This window comes from Pan paniscus, chromosome 4 (genome assembly GCF_029289425.2).
Source record: "Pan paniscus chromosome 4, NHGRI_mPanPan1-v2.0_pri, whole genome shotgun sequence".
NCBI lineage: Eukaryota > Metazoa > Chordata > Mammalia > Primates > Hominidae > Pan > Pan paniscus.
In genome coordinates, this window is record NC_073253.2 from 133,769,791 (window position 1) to 133,786,161 (window position 16,371).

The 16,371-nt window shown below is 46.1% G+C and overlaps 1 protein-coding gene across 3 annotated transcripts in view; it reads right to left on the reverse strand.

The window, feature by feature from the left end:
• Positions 1 to 11,749: 11,749 nt before the first annotated feature.
• The window catches only part of ETF1 (eukaryotic translation termination factor 1), a 36,602-nt gene continuing 31,980 nt past the window's right edge, over positions 11,750 to 16,371 (reverse strand). For all 3 annotated transcript variants that reach the window (XM_034960585.3, XM_003829219.6, XM_008954587.4), the window contains 3 exons: positions 16,219 to 16,283; positions 14,324 to 14,471; positions 11,750 to 14,042 (listed from right to left, as the gene is read on the reverse strand). In XM_034960585.3, the coding sequence (XP_034816476.1) occupies positions 13,960 to 14,042; positions 14,324 to 14,471; positions 16,219 to 16,283 (296 nt within the window). In that variant the 3' untranslated portion in view covers positions 11,750 to 13,959. The remainder of the gene's footprint in view (positions 14,043 to 14,323; positions 14,472 to 16,218; positions 16,284 to 16,371) is intronic.

Here is a 16,371-nt window from a genome sequence, read left to right on the forward strand (position 1 = left end):
GTAGAGAAGGGGTTTCACCATATTAGCCAGGCTGCTCTTGAACTCCTGACCTTGCGATCCTCCCGCCTCGGCTTCCCAAAGTGCTGGGATTACAGGCGTGAGCCACTGCGCCTGTGTGGGGGCCTTGATTCTTTGAAAGCCCTATGAAACAGTAAGGGTCCTGGGCTATTCCCTGCCTTAAGAGAGGACCTACGCTCTAGTGGTCCTGGGGCTGGCTTTCGGGCCTGTTAGGAATACTGGAGCCTGGGATTGCTAATCTTTCAACAACTGCCAATGTGACACCCAATAATACCACAGCCGCCTGTTATTTCCTGCATTTTTCTTCTCATTGTTTTCCTGTGCTTGCTTCCTCCACAAAATGAGATTTCCAGACAGAAACCAAACCTTCTCAAGCTGGGCGCGGTGGCTCACGCCTGTAATCCCAGCACTTTGGGAGGCTGAGGCGGGCGGATCACAAGGTCAGAAGATCGAGACCATCCTGGCTAACACGGTGAAACCCTGTCTCTAAAAAAAATACAAAAATTAGCCTGGGTGACAGAGCAAGACTCCGTCTAAAAAAGAAACAAGAAACCAAACCTTCTCTTGCCAGTGGATTGGGTGCCACTTTTGTCTCCCGGCCCCACAAAACCCTCTGTGCTTTTAACCACCAAACCAGGGCTTTTTTTTTTCTTTTTTCTTTTTTTTTGAGATGGAGTTTCGCTCTTGTTGCCCAGGCTGGAGTGCCGTGGCGCCGTCTTGGCTCACTGCAACCTCCGCCTCCTGGGTTCAACAATTCACCTGCCTCAGCCTCCCAAGTAGCTGGGATTACAGGCGTCCGCTACCACCCCCGGCTAATTTTTAAATTCTTTTTAGTAGAGATGGGGTTTCACCATGTTGGCCAGGCTGGTCTAGAACTCCTGACCTCAGGTGATCTTCCCACCTCGGCCTCTCAAAGTGCTGGGATTACAGGCGTGAGCCACGGCACCCGGCCCATGGCATTTTTTCTTTGGCTGGGTTTGCCACTAGATTGAGCGCTCTTTATTGACACGGACTGTGTCTGCCTTGTTGACTACAGGTCCTCAAAAAACGTCATTTTATTCAATTCAACGTCCTTTCCTTATAACATTGATGAGAAAAAAAATCAGTTTTCGGCTGGAGTTGTTTGGGTGGAGTTGGTACGTTCTCCCCGTGTCTGCATGGGCTTTCTCTGGGAACTCTGGTCTCCTTACACATCTCAAAGATGTACTCATTAGATGAATCAGCATGTCTAAATGGTCGCTGGATGAATGAGTGTGGGTGTGTTTGTGAGTGTGCCCTGCCGTGGAATGGCATCTTGTCTAGGGTTGGTGTTTTCCTTGTGCCCTGAAAGCTACTGGGATGGGCTCCTGCCACCTGAGACCCGCAACTGGAAGAAGTGGGGTGGAAAATGAATTAATGAATACAAATTATTGTCAAATAAAAATCTGTAAATATCCAATAATCATATGGTGCACAATGACAAACAATGCCATATGAAAGTGCTCAGCAAGCCTTCCATATTTGTGATTGTTTTTGAACTCAGGCAGGTGAAGCAGTAGGAGGTGCTCCTTGCAATTTTTGTTTTGCAAACATTTATTTCTTCATGTAACCCACCACCACAACATCCCTGATTCACCAAAAATTGAGTAAATGATCCTTGTTTTTTTTTTTTTTTTTTTTTTTTTTGAGACAGTTTCGCTCTTGTTGCCCAGGCTGGAGTGCAATGGAGTGATCTTGGCTCACCACAACCTACGCCTCCCAGGTTCAAGCAATTCTCCTGCCTCAGCCTCCCGAATAGCTGGGATTACAGGCATGCGCCACCATGACCAGCTAATTTTGTATTTTTAGTAGAGACGGGGTTTCTCCATGTTGGCCAGGCTGGTCTCGAACTCCCGACCTCAGGTGATCCACCCGCCTCGGCCTCCCAAAGTGCTGGGATTACAGGCATAAGCCACCACGCCTGGCCAATCCTTGTTCTTATGAATCTTTCTTAAATGTGTATATAGCTAACATTTTATTTATTTATTTATTTATTTTTTGAGATGGAGTCTTGCTCTGTCACCCAGGCTGGAGTGCAGTGGCACGATCTCGGCTCACTGCAAGCTCCGCCTCCTGGGTTCATGCCATTCTCCTGCCTCAGCCTCCGGAGTAGCTGGGACTACAGGTGCCTGCCACCACGCCTGGCTAATTTTTTGTATTTTTAGTAGAGACGGGGTTTCACCATGTTGGGCAGGATGGTCTCGATCTCTTGACCTTGTGATCTGCCCGCCTCGGCCTCCCCAAGTGCTTGGATTACAGGCATGAACCACTGCACCCGGCCAGCTCACATTTATTTCATTTTGAGACAGTCTTGCTCCGTCACCCAGGCTGGAGTGCAGGTGTGGTCTCAGCTCACTGCAACTTCCACCTCCAGGTTCAAGAGATTCTCCTGCCTCAGCTTCTGGGATTATAGCTGTGTGCCACCACGCCTGGCTAATTTTTGTATTTTTGTAGAGAAGGGGCTTCGCCATGTTGGCCAGGCTGGTCTCGAACTCCTGACCTCAAGCAATCTGCCTGCCTCAGCCTCCCAAAGTGCTGGGATTACAGGCACAAGCCACTGCACCCAGCTTCACTTTAATGTTTAATATTAGAGGTTGGTGGGGCATGGTGGTTCATGCCTGTAATCCTGGTGTTTTGCAGGGCCAAGGCAGGAGGATCACTTGAGCCCAGGAGTTCAAAACCAGTCTGGGCAACAGTGAGACCCCAACTCTATTAAAAATTAAAAAAAAATTAGCTGGGCATGGTGGCACACACCTATAGTACAGGCTACTCAGGAGGCTGAGGTGGGAGGTTTGCTTGAGCCCAGTAGGTAGAGTATGCAGTGAGCCATGATCCTGTCACTGTATGCCAGCCTGGGCAACAGAAAGAGACTCTGTCTCAAAAAAAGATCAAACAAACAAACATACTACAAAGTAACATAAATCAAAACAATGTGGTACTGGTATAATAAAGTTAGAAATACAAACCTATATATCTATATCAGTTGTATATGGGATTATTATACCATACCCAGTTGGCCATAGGTATATGGGATTATTTCTGAGTTCAGAAGTAATTCAGAGAGTTCAGAGTTCAGAAATAATCCCATATACCTATGGTCAACTGATTTTCTCCAAGGGAGCAAAGAGCATTAAATGGGGGAAATAATAGTTTCATCAACAAAATGGTGCTTGCACAACTTTTTTTTTTTTTTTTTTTTTTTTTTTTTTTTGAGACAGGATCTTGCTCTGTCACTCAGGCTGGAGTGCAGTGGCAGCACCATGGCTCACTGCAGCCTTGACTTCCGAAGCTTAAGTGATCTTCCCACGACAGCCTCCCCAGTAGCTGGGACCACAGGTGAGTGCCACCACATCCAGCTAACTTTTTTGTAGAGATGGGGTCTCCCTATGTTGTCCAGGCTGGTCTTGAACTCCTGGGCTCAAGTGATCCTTTTGCCTTGGGCTCTCAATGTGTTGGGATTACAGGTGTGAGCCACAATGCCCAACCCCACAACAACTAGATACTCACATGCAAAAGTATGATGTCAGACCCCTGACCTCATACCATATGCAAAAACTAACTCAAAATGGGCCAGTGACACATAATAGATAGGGTCTTGCTCTGTCATCCATGCTGGAGTGAGATGGCACAGTCATAGCTTATTGTAACCTCAAACTCATGGGCTCAAACAATCCTCCTGCTTCAGCCTCCCAAGCAGCTATGACTACAGGTGTGCACCACCACACCCAGCTAATTTTTAAATTTTTTGTAGAGTTGAGGTCTTGCTATGTTGCCCAGGCTGGCCTTGAACTCCTGGCTTCAAACCATCTTCCTGCCTTGGCCTATCAATGTGCTGGGATTATAGGCAGAAGCCACTGTGCCTGGGCTAAAACTCTAAGAGAAGAAAACATGGGTAAATCATGACCTTGGATTTGGCAAACAGATATGGCAACAACAGAAAAACAGATAAATTGAACTTCACCAAAATTAGTTTTGTGCATCAGAAGACATTATCAAGAAAGTGAAAATACTTGCAAATAATATATCTAATAAGGGTTTGGTATCTAGAATATAAAGAACTGTTATAACTCAACAAGATAAACCAATTCAAGATGGGCGAAGGAGTTGAATAGACATTTCTCCAAAGATATACAGTATCAACCCACGAGAAACAAAAAACATATATTCACACAAGGACTAGTATGTGAATGTTCATAGCAGCATTATTCAAACAGCTAAAAACTGGACACCGTCCAGATATCCACCAGTGGAAGAGATAAACAAAATGCGGTATATTCATACAGTGGAATACTACTTTTGTGCTGTTTTACCCACAACACTTCTGACACCAAATGTGTGGAGTTTTGTTCCCACATCAACCTATTCTCCAACTCTCCAGACACAACTTGGTGTCCTACAATTCAACTCAATTCTGACACTAATACCCTAAGTTAGCAGACCCCACAGATTAAGGGTTCAGTTCCATAAGACTGCCCCAATATTAGATGCCAGTCACAAGTTACCACCTGTACTTCTGACTAACTGGCTATAAGGGGTTCCCATGACCCCCTCTTCAAGTTTGATAATTTGCTAGAACAGCTCACAGAACTCAGGAAAAATCTACACATTATGGTAGGTTATTATAAAGGATACAACTCAACAGAACAGATGCATAGGGCAAGGTATGGGTGCAGAGCTTTCATCCCCTCTCTGGGCATGCTACCCTCCCAGCACTTCAATGTGTTCACCAACCTGGAAGCTTCTTGAACCCCGTCATTTAGGGGGTTTTATGGAGGTCTCATTACATAGGGATGATTGATAAAATCATTGGCCATCAGTGATTAAGTCAACCTCCAGCCCCTTTCCGCTCTCTGGAGGTGGGAGGCAGGTGCTGAAAGCTGCACTTTTTTTTTTTTTTTTTTTTTTTGAGACAGGTCTAGCTCTGTTGCCCAGGCTGGAATGCAGTGGAGTGATCTTGGCTCACTGCAGCTTCTGCCTCCCAGGTTCAAGCGATTCTCCTGCCTCAGCCTCCTGAGTAGCTGGGATTACAGGCATATGCCACCAGGCCCAGCTAATGTTTTTTTGTATTTTTAGTAGAGACAGGATTTCACCATGTTAGTCAGGCTGGTCTTGAACTCCTAACCTCAAATGATCTGCCCGCCTTGGCCTCCCAAAGTGCTGGGATTACAGGCATGAGGCACCACGCCTGGCCCAAAAGCTCTACTCTCTAATCACGTTTTGGTCTTTCTGGTGACCAGTCCCCATCCTGAAGCTACCTAGGGGCCCCCAGTCATCAGTAATCATATTAGCATAGAAAAGACACTCTCATCACTCTGGAGATTCCATGGGTTTTAGGAGCTGCATGCCAGGAAAGGAGTGGAGCAAAGACCTGTATATGTATTTCTTATTGTATCATACTACTCAACAATAAAAATGAACATGCAACAGGCTGGGCATGGTGACTCACACCTGTAATCCTAGCACTGGGAGGCTGAGGCGGGAGGATCACTTAGAGCTAGGAGTTCAAGACCAGCCTGAGCAACGTAAGGAGACCCCATCTCTATAAAAAAAAAATATATATATACAAAAAAATAGCCTGACATGGTGGTGTAATCCCAGCTACTTGGGAGGCTGAGGCGAGAGAATCACTTGAGCTCAGGAGATCAAGGCTGCAGTGAGCTGTTATTGAGCCACTGCACTCCAGCCTAGGTGACAGAGTGAGACTCCATCTCAAAAAAAAAAAAAAAAAAAAAAGAAAGATAGATAGAAGGATAGATGTATCTCAAAAATTTATCTAAATGAAAGAAGCTTCACATAAAAGACTACATGTTGTGCTTTTCCATTAATATAAAAATTTCTAGGAAGGCCAGAACTGTAGAGGTAGAAAGCAGATCAGTAGCAGCTGGGCGTGGTGGCTAATGCCTATAATCCCAGCACTTTGGGAGGCCAAGGTGGGCAGATAACATGAGGCCAGGAGTTTGAGACCAGCCTGGCCAACATGGTGAAACCTCGTCTCTACTAAAAATAGCAAAATTAGCTGGGCGTGGTGGCAGGCACCTATAGTCCTAGTTACTCAGGAGGCTGAGGCATAAGAATTGCTTGAACCCGGGAGGCGGAGGTTTCAGTGAGCTGAGATCGTGCCACTGCACTCCAGCCTGGGCGACAGAGCAAGGCTCTGTCTCCAAAAATAAAAAATAAAAAAAAAACAAAGCAAGTAGATTGATCAGTAGTTGCCCAGGGTTGGATGTGGGAACAGAGATTGACTGCAAAAGAGCACAAATAATCTTTTTGGGATGCTGAACATTAAGTTGCGAGTTGTGGGATGTTTACATAACTATACAAATTTACTTTTTTTTTTTGAGACAGAGTCTCACTGTCACCCAGGCTGGAGTGCAGTGGTGGGATCTTGGCTCACTGCAGCCTCCACCTTCCGGGATCAAGATATTAGAGGCCAGGCGTGTAGGCCTGGCCTACACACATTTACTTTTAAAAATAAATAGCCAAACTATACCTACAGTGGGTTAATTTTATAGTTTGTAAATTATACCTCAATAAAGCTGTTAATAAACAAACCACAGAAATGACAGCAGGATGAAAAAACCAATGTCCTAGCCGGGCACGGTGGCTCACGCCTGTAATCTCAGCACTTTAGGAGTCCAAGGCGGGCGGATCACGAGGTCAGGAGATCGAGACCATTCTGGCCAACATGGTGAAACGCTGTCTCTACTAAAAATACAAAAATTAGCCAGGTGTGATGGCGCACGCCTGTAGTCCCAGCCACTCGGGAGGCTGAGGCAGGAGAATCGCTTGAACCCAGGAGGTGGAGGTTGCAGTGAGCCAAGGGCACGCCACTGCACTCCAGCCTGGCAACGCAGCGAGACTCTGTCTCAAAAAAAAAGAAAAAAAAAAAAGAAAGAAAAAGAAAAAGAAAAGAAAACAAAAGAAAAGAAAAAACAGTGTCCTGAAATCTGAATGTCTTCCTGGCCTTTGGATCCAGTCAGGACTGATCCACGTGCCTCTCCAAACTCACCCTCTCATCTCTCCAGCTAACCCAGGTCCCCACATAGACCTAGCACCCCCAGAGGAGGAAGGAGCCACCCTGCATTCCCCTTGTCCTTTAACATTCATTGTCATTCCTTGTTCAGAGTCTCCACTGCTGGACCTTCAACACCGAAGGGCAGGGTGTGCATCTGCACTGTTCGCCACTGAATCTTGCACGGGACCTAGTACACGGGACGTGTCTAAATGCTTGCTGAGTCAAGGAATGAGACTGGCTTAACCCAAGTCTCATTTAAGGAATAGAGGTGGCCGTGGAGTGCGTCTGTGGAGAAGGCTGGAGGAGACTGGGGTAGAACTCCTTCCATGTTACCTTTCAGAATCAGAGCCCGACAGGGGTGCTAGGGAGGGCCTCTACCCTGAGCACAGAAATTCGTCTTTATCTGGAGGAGCAACTCTCTCCCAGGCAACATCCTGCCTTATTACAAAGAGTCCCCCTCTGCAGGCCCTCCAGGCCCACCCCAGCTGGCTCATGTTGCCTCCCCTTTCCCCACCAGAGAGCCTAGGCTGGGCATGTCTTTGGGTCTGGACAGTAATATAACATGGGGCAGAGGGTCCTGGCATCATCAAGCCCTGATTTCTCCTCATGCCTTCTCCCAGGAATCGGAATATCTCTGCATCTTTGCCTCTCAGAAGATCCTTGCCATTCCTGCTCGGAGCCTTTCTCTCAAGTTTCCACCCTCCTTCCTTATTCTCCTGGCTTCCTTGGAAATGGGTTTGCCCTCTAGCTTTGAGTGGGGATGGACAGGCAAGCAGAAGGGGCTAAGCCTAGGTATAGTATCTCAGCAGAGTGGGAGGAGCTGGAAGTCTATGGCAGTCAGGGAGAGCTAAATGGGGCTAATTTGGAAGGCCGGGGGCTGAAGAAGCAAGTTGATCCACACACCCAAGCCAACCTTGACTCACAGGGAAGTGACTTCAAACAGCTTTCATAACTCCATCTGGATGTTGGCCACCTTTCCTCTCCTAGCTCTTTGGTTTCAGGCCACCTGCTCCCTCCAATTGTCCCTTCTCTCATTTATAACATTGGAGAGAACAGGGCCTGGATGAAGAATAACAAGATCATCCAGCTGTTAAGAGCACCGAATCTGGAGTTGGAGCAAGTGTTCATGTTGGCTCTGCTAATTTGCTGCATGAGCCTGACAGGTCACTATATTGCTCTCTGGCCTCAGCTTTCTTCTGTCTTTAGTGAGGGGATTGGAATAGGTAAGGTGCAAGACCCTTTCTAGTGCTAAAATTAAGGGGCCCGGCACAGTGGCACACACCTGGAATTCCAACACTTTGGGAGACAGAGGCGGGCCAATCACTTGAGCTCAGGAATTCAAGACCAGCCTGGGGAGGCTGGGCACAGTGGCTCACGCTTGTAATCCCAGCACTTTGGGAGGCTGAGGCGGGCGGATCACAAGGTCGGGAGATCAACACCATCCTGGCTAACACGGCGAAACCCTGCCTCTACTAAAAAAAAAAACAACAAAAAATTAGCCGGGCGTGGTGGCTGGCGTCTGTGGTCCCAGCTACTCAGGAGGCTGAGGCAGGAGAATGGCATGAACCTGGGAGGCAGAGCTTGCAGTGAGCCGAGATCGCACCCCTGCACTCCAGTCTGGGTGACAGAGCAAGACTCCGTCTCAAAAAAAAAAAAGTCCAGCCTGGGCAACATGGCGAAACCTCATCTCTACAAAAACAACAAAAAACCAAAAATTAGCCAGGTGTGGTGGCGTATGCCTGCAGTCCCAGCTACTCGGGAGGCTGAGGTGGGAGGATCGCTTGATCCTGGGAGGTTGAGGCTGTAGTGAGCCAAGACTGCACCACTGCATTCCAGCCTGGGTGACAGAGTAAGACCCTGTCTCAAAAAAAAAAAAAAAAAAAATTAGGTGCTAAAATTATAATTCCTTAAGAAGTCTAAGTATTGGGTATTCTGGAGAAAAGCTATATAAAGGTATGGCTGTAGACTAAGGACTAGAGTCGAATGAGACTCTTTCTGAGAGTCCGTTCTGAGAATGGGCTTGACATTCCCAGGTACAGCTTTGCCTTCTTCTCATCACTTCCAGGATTGCTCACCTACCTGGGGCCAAGGGCCCCCCAGGAAGCCCTTCTTCATGCTGTTTTATTTCACTCTGTAGGGATGACCTGCATTTGCACTGGCTTTGGAACCAAACAGACCTGACTTTGAGTCCCAGATTTTGCCACTTAGTAGAACGTGGATGGGAAGATATAAACAGCATCTCCCTCACTACGTTTTTCTAAGGATTACATAACTGTTCAACAAATGTCAGTGACTATAGTTACTTCACAGACGGATAGCTCAAAGCCCAGAATAAGGAGTAAGAAAACTGGGCAGAGCTGGATTGAGACTCCTGGGATCTCCTCTCCGTTCACTCATCCCTACTCCTTTGTTAAACTGCCCTCTCCACTTTCCTAAAATTTAAGGGCAAAGCAAGTTGTCCCAGGCACCTCTTAATGCTTGTCAGAAATCCCCCCTACTTCAGATGAAGCAAATTTCTTCCAGTCAGCGTCCTTAACTCTATACCACCACCTTGTGGTCACCAGCACAAACTTTCCCTGGCCACTTCCAGACGACCAAGGTTGGGAGTGGAGGAACCATGAGTAGCTGCCATCCCAGTCCTTGCTAAGTGCCTTACTCCATTTAATCCTTATTACAGGTGGTGAAACTGCTACTCAAAGACATGGAATAATTTGCCAGCCTCTCAGGTGGCACCAGGATTTCTACCTCAGACCTCAGAGATCCTGCTTCCTACTGCACTCTCCTGATAGCTTCCTGGGAAGCTGGCTGGCACGGCACTTCAGATTCAGGGACTGCCTGATACTGTGAAGTCACAAACCCAGTTAACTGCAGAGCCAGAGCCTTTTTTTCTTTTTTTTTGAGACAGTCTCTCTGTCGCCCAGGCTGGAGTGCAGTGGTGCCATCTCGTCTCACTGCAACCTCTGCCTCCCAGGTAGAGTTTCTTGTGCCTCAGCCTCCTGAGTAGCTGGGATTACAGGCGCCCACCACCTGTTCGGCTAGTTTTTGTAATTTCAGTAGAGACGGGGTTTCGCCATGTTGGTCAGGCTGGTCTTGAACTCCTGACCTCGGGTGATCCACCTGCCTTGGCCTCCTGAAGTGTTGGGTTTACAGGCGTGAGCCATGGTGCCCAGCAGAACCAGAGCTTTTCTTGACTCCCTTGTTTGGTTCTGGGCTCTTAGCTAAGCCCCAGGTAAGCCTGCCAGTTTCAGGGAAGGACTCCTGGAGATGGCTGTATCTGAAACAGAATTCACCAGACAGGGTTTTAGACTTGATTTACAGAGAACCCTTTAGGTGGTGAATTGTTTTCACCTGTTATTTCTAGTGCCTGCTATTCAGCCACATCCTCAGCAACTTGCAGCACCCAAACTGCCACAAAACAAGCAAGTAACTGTGCCCTGCTTCCCTAGCTCTAATCGGATGCTCCCACACCACTTGGCTGTTCAGTTCCTAGGTCCCCTGAGACCCAGTCCCATCAGGACTGGACTTGGCAGGCAGGAATCCCCTGGCATTCACTCAAGCTGGCAACAAAGAAGCTGGCATGAAACTTAAATTCCACCTTGGCTCTCAGCCCTAAATCCACTGTGCCTGTCTGGGAGTGTCATGGCATGCGTCTTGGAGCCAGAGAACAAAAGATGGCAAGTGCTGCAGGCCCAGACAGGCAAGGACCACAGCCCATATATCCTGCACCACTGTGCTGCCTTCCAACAATTTTGTCTTCAAGAACAGCACCTAGACACGCATTAGGAGGGAAAATTACACTTCCACCAGCACAGGCATGTTCGCCCCTTCCCAGCTGGTAATTGAGTTTCATCGTCAGAGCTATCACCTAGATCAGGTAAGAAAATGGGTGAAAAGTATGCCAAGTGCCATTACTGGTCAATTTTACTTAAAACAGTTTTCTCAAACCTGGAGAAAGCAAACCATGCACCACCTTGGCTCCTCAACTAGGCTTCCTAAACTACCTAAGAGGCTCTTTAAGCACCTCAACCTTGGGGGAAAACAAAGAAAACAAATCCTCTTCTGCTCTGAACCTGGCCTAGGAGCCCTGCTCCTCTGGACCAGCCCCTGAACTGCTCTTGGATGGGCTACTACTCTCCTACCCAGTGTAAGGTATGTAAGATGAAGGAGCGTGGGAGAGAGAGGGCCCAGGCCTAGTTTCTGCTATTCCATCTGGACCATTCTATTATAGGACTCAAAGACAGATACAGAGAGAACTTTGGAATAAGGCCTGGGATAAAATTTTGGTGTTATCACTAAAGAGCTGCTACTTAACCTTCTTTTGTTCTGTTTCATCACCTGTAAAATTGGGTACACCATCTACCTCCATGGGATGCTGGGTTATGGGATAATATACTTAACATACCTTAAAAAAAAAAAAAAAAGCAAGATTCCCTTTGGCATGCATATAGAATGGGGGAGAATACAAATTAGTTTGGCCCCAGCAACCTGAACCTTCTTCTTCTAGCATAACTCTGGGATCATGACCTCAGAAAAACTTTGCATATACCTTTCCATAGACAAATGTAGTAAACACAACTCAAACCCAAGGCTGAAATGCTATTGGCCGTGACTAATCTGAGGTATGCCTTGGAGAACTCACTGTCTCCACAGTTCAGGCCTTTCTAGACCAGTCCTAAAAAATCTCAAGCACACAAAGTATATTCTTAAATATGGTTTAATACTCTTCTCCATTTCTGTACATCACAACACCAAGATTTTGCTGCTTAGGATCTCTCTGCAGAGGCTATAGAGAATGCAAAGGCTACGGTTTTCACCCCCTCTTATATGTGTTTGTATGTGTAAGTGTAATACATATCAATATATATTGATACACACATCAATATATAATGCAATATATATCACCGAAGAGAACACATTGATTAAAGAAATACAAAAATTTGGCATCATTTCCAAACTTAAATAGTAAAAATAAAAACTACAAAAGGAGCTGCATACCCTAAATGTATCATGTGAAACAACAAGCATATTCAAAAATGTAAATTTACATCCAATTTCTCTGGTCTTGTCATATCACATCAGACCCATTTACAATGGCAAAACCCTAAGGTACTGCTGTGAAGAGAGCATGTTTGCTCGCTCTTGGGTGTTCTGCAAACAAATAGCAGAGCCCAAAGCAAAAAAGCCTGTTCCGGTGAAGTCTCCCACGTTGGTGAACACCAAATAATGGACTCTTCTCACGGGGGGTTGAGACATCAGGTTACACATTGACAGACAGTATTTGGACCTCAGAGTACAGTGTGAGAACCAGAAACTTTACATTTAAGACATACTCCCTTCATTCAAGTGAAACAGGATTATTGGAACGATAGGCAGGTCTGTAACCTGGGAACAAGGAGCTGGTTCAGACCAATAAAGCTACGAGTGACTGAATCAAGTCAGTAAAGAACAGCAGTCAGGCACTAAAGTGTTAAAAGTACCCAATTTGAAAACCAAATGCACCCCACTACCCTAGTCAGTGTGGAGGTGATACCAATTGACTTTTAAAACCTTTGGTCCTTCAAAGTCCATTTGGTATACTTTTTTCCATCGCTACCACTGGGCACGTACTATACACTTTGTTCAACTGTCACCACCCTGGGCACGCCATGACCTTGCATGTCAGCTGGGTTCAAGTCTGACTTACAGCCCAGCTGTGAAGCATAAGCTTCAGGGTTTCAGGCCAACTTTTGGATCCAACATGGTCTTAAATCCATGGTGCCAGAAGCTGTGTCCCATCCCTTCCCACCCGCCCCTAATTTGTCATGTGAGAAGTGCTTGTAAGTCCCACATTTGAAACAGATGCTCCAACCCCACCAGGAGGTCAGGAGTTTATAATTACATGCAGTCATACATGTCTGTCGTTCCTGTGAAAAACCTTGCAGTTCATTTTAATAAATCAAAACATTCACATAATCTCATGCCATCCAACACAAGGAAAACACATCCACCTCCCTTTTAACAAGGATTGACCCAAGCAAAATAAAATCCTCTTTAAATTTCTTCGCTTCCACTTAAATTGCATGTTTTATTTCTCCCAATCCCAGCAATAGCACAGAAGCCCCATCATATCCATCCCAAACCGGTTTCGAGTAGGTTAAGGTTATAGGGACCCTTGTCGGAACATTGATACAAAGGGCTCCCAAACGCCGGGCACAAATGTGTCTGCAAACAGATGGAAGTAAACAGTGCACTGGCCCAAATGCTTCATGAGTCAGTTTGATTTTGCAACGCAATTTGCATCCTTGAAACTGCCAGTCTGGAGGGGGACGGGGTAGCGTGAGGGAGTGAAGTTGAAAGTGCCTCCTATTAGCTCACCCTTTCAACATTAAACAGAGACCAAGAGAGAAATGGTTCCAACATTTCACCACATATATTTCTTCTTATGCAGTCTAAGCTGAGAATGCCATGTAAATGGGTCACTGCGAAATGCAGCAATTTAATTTTTCTCCAATCAAAATAAGAAACAAACCAGTATGATCTCACTTCTATTAACTTTTGAAGGTTTACAGCAGTTAAAGTATTTTTGCTTCTATGTATGAAGGTTAAAAAAATCATTTTTTTTTCATAAAATACAAGAGCAACCAATTTCACCATCCAGTAAAAGTAAAAACTGGGATTCTTTTTTAAATTAGTCCAAAGTGGCATTTAGGAACTTAGTTGTAGGCTGCTGCGCTGATACCATGACAAACCAAAGTGTAGGGCTGGGTCTGGTTTTGTTTCGGTTTTCTTTTCAATATCCAATGCTCATGGATTAAGTTCTGGAAATGTTCCAATTGTAAGGCAGGGATCTGTTTGGATTCCACCATGGGTATGCTCCTTGGGTTGGATGCTGGAGGGTGAGGCACGTTTGCCGGACCCATGTCGACTACCTAGTAGTCATCAAGGTCAAAAAATTCATCGTCTCCTCCTTGGTATTCCATTCCCTGGAAATCTACTCGGTACCGCAAGATACCTGGGGAAACAAACCAAAAGGTAAATTACCTGTGTTCACAGGATGGGCATGTGTGTAGGTGGCTGGTAAGGGAATAAGGGAAGCCCTATTCTCTTGCAGAATTGCAGAAAGCAAAGAGGTAATAATAAACATGGGTCCAAATTAGGAACCTGCACCTGCTGCGTCAATCACCTATCCCAGCAGATAATAAGCACCTCACCGGAAGCAGGGCTAGGGCTAGCCAGGAGGGACCTTGACCTGAGACCCTGGTTTTAAGTTTGGTTTGCTGATTTGCTACTCACCTCCAATTCCACCAAATCCTTTCACAAACTGAGACCCTTCTTGTGATTTATCTGTGACAATTTCCAACGTAGCTCCAAATTTTTTATAGTTGTTAGCAAACCATTCCAACAGGGGCATGCTCTCGATAAGCTCATGTTCCTGTCCGGTCTACAGGGGTGACCATGAGATACAAAAATGGGGGATTAGGATATACAAAGGCTAATTAGTCCCTCTCACAGCCCCTTGCCCACCTATCACTCTCATCCTCCCATTTATAGGCATGTCTGTGTGTAAAGCTCTGTAAGTCATCTCTGGTTTTGATAACCTAATGGATATAAGCAGAGAAATTCGGATTATTTCAAACAACACTTCTCCTCAGGCTCTACCCTCAGCTATGAAATACCAACACAAAAACTCAGTGGGTATTCAGCTTATGATTCCTACTGTTGACTCTAGAAGTCAGGCTGTTCTAGTGTCTCTAAGCAGCACCCATTCAATGGCTCAGAAGAGACATTCCAGGACGGCTTTTGGGAGTGGCCTCGTAGAGAACAAACCTCTCCAAACCAGAATTTGAGGAAGCTATCATTTAAACCTATCTCATACGGGAGGGTCATACTTTCAACTGTTGTGATGCACTTAGAGCAAACCAGAGAAGCCACTGCAGTGGAAGAGCTGATCAAGTGAAGAAAGCAGCACAGGTTTCACAGTGCAGGAGAGGCATTATGTAAATTACATTTTCCTCCCTATTAAATTTCAAGGATAATGAAATGTTTTCCTGATTGCTTAACTACTTAAAAACAAAGACAAAAACAAACAAACAAACAAACAAACAAAAACCAGGCCAGGCATGGTGGGTCACGCCTGTAATCTCACCACTTTGGAAAACCAATGCAGGAGGATCACTTGGGCCCAGGAGTTCAAGACCAGCCTGGTGAACACAGCAAGACCCCATTTCTATAAAAAAAATTAGGCTGCCTGGCATGGTGGCTCACGCCTGTAATCCCAGCATTTTGGGAGGCTGAGGCAGGTGGATCACCTGAGGTCAGGAGTTCGAGACCAGCCTGGCCAACATGATGAAACCCAGTCTCTACTAAAAATACAAAAATTAGTCAGGCGTGGTGGCGGGCGCCTGTAGTCCCATCTACTCGGGAGGCTGAGGCAGGAGAATTGCTTGAACTCGGGAGGTGGAGGTTGCAGTGAGCCGAGATCACACCACTGCACTCCAGCCTGGGTGACAAGAGCAAACTCCACCTCAAAAAAAAAAAAAAAAAAAAAAAGGGAATGAGGGCTTGTGCCTGTACTCCTGGCTACTCAGTAGACTGAGGCAGAAGGATTGCCTGAGCCCAGGGGTTCGAGGTTATAGTGAGCTATGATTGTGCCACTGAATCCAGCCTGGGTGACAGACCAGGACCCTATCTCAAAGAAAAAAAAAAGACTGGGCATGGTGGCTCACACCTGTAATCCCACCACTTGGGAGGCCGAGGTAAGTGGATTGCTTGAGCTCAGGAGTTTGAGACCAGCCCAGGGCAACATGGTGAAAACGCCTCTCTACAAAAAATTCAAAAATTAGTTGGGCGTGGTGGTGTATGCCTGTAGTCCCAGCTACCAGAGAGGCTGAGGCAAGAGGATCACTTGAGCCCAGGAGGTGGAGGTTGCAGCGAGCCGAGATCATGCCACTGCACTCCAGCTTGGGCAACAGAGCAAGACCTTGTCTCCAAAAAAAAAAAAAAAAAAAAAAAGCTGCAGCTCCTTCCCTGAAATCAGATTCGCATGTGGCAGATAGATGACCACCTCCCACAGCACCCCCAATTAGTATGAGGTTTGGTTTCCCAAAGCTCACCCTCTACACAGCCAGTACTCTAACACACGGATTTATGCTTGCACGTATCATCAAACCAAGAAAATAATCACATACCTCTTTGTCTGTGAAATGAGATTTATCCTTTTCTTGCTCTGGAGTTAGATAGAGAATTTTCTCTTCTGTAGTATTAGGAGGAAAAAATGTGTTAACCTGGCTCTCATATACTAATCTGTGTAAGCTCCATAAGATGAGGTTAGATGAGAAAAG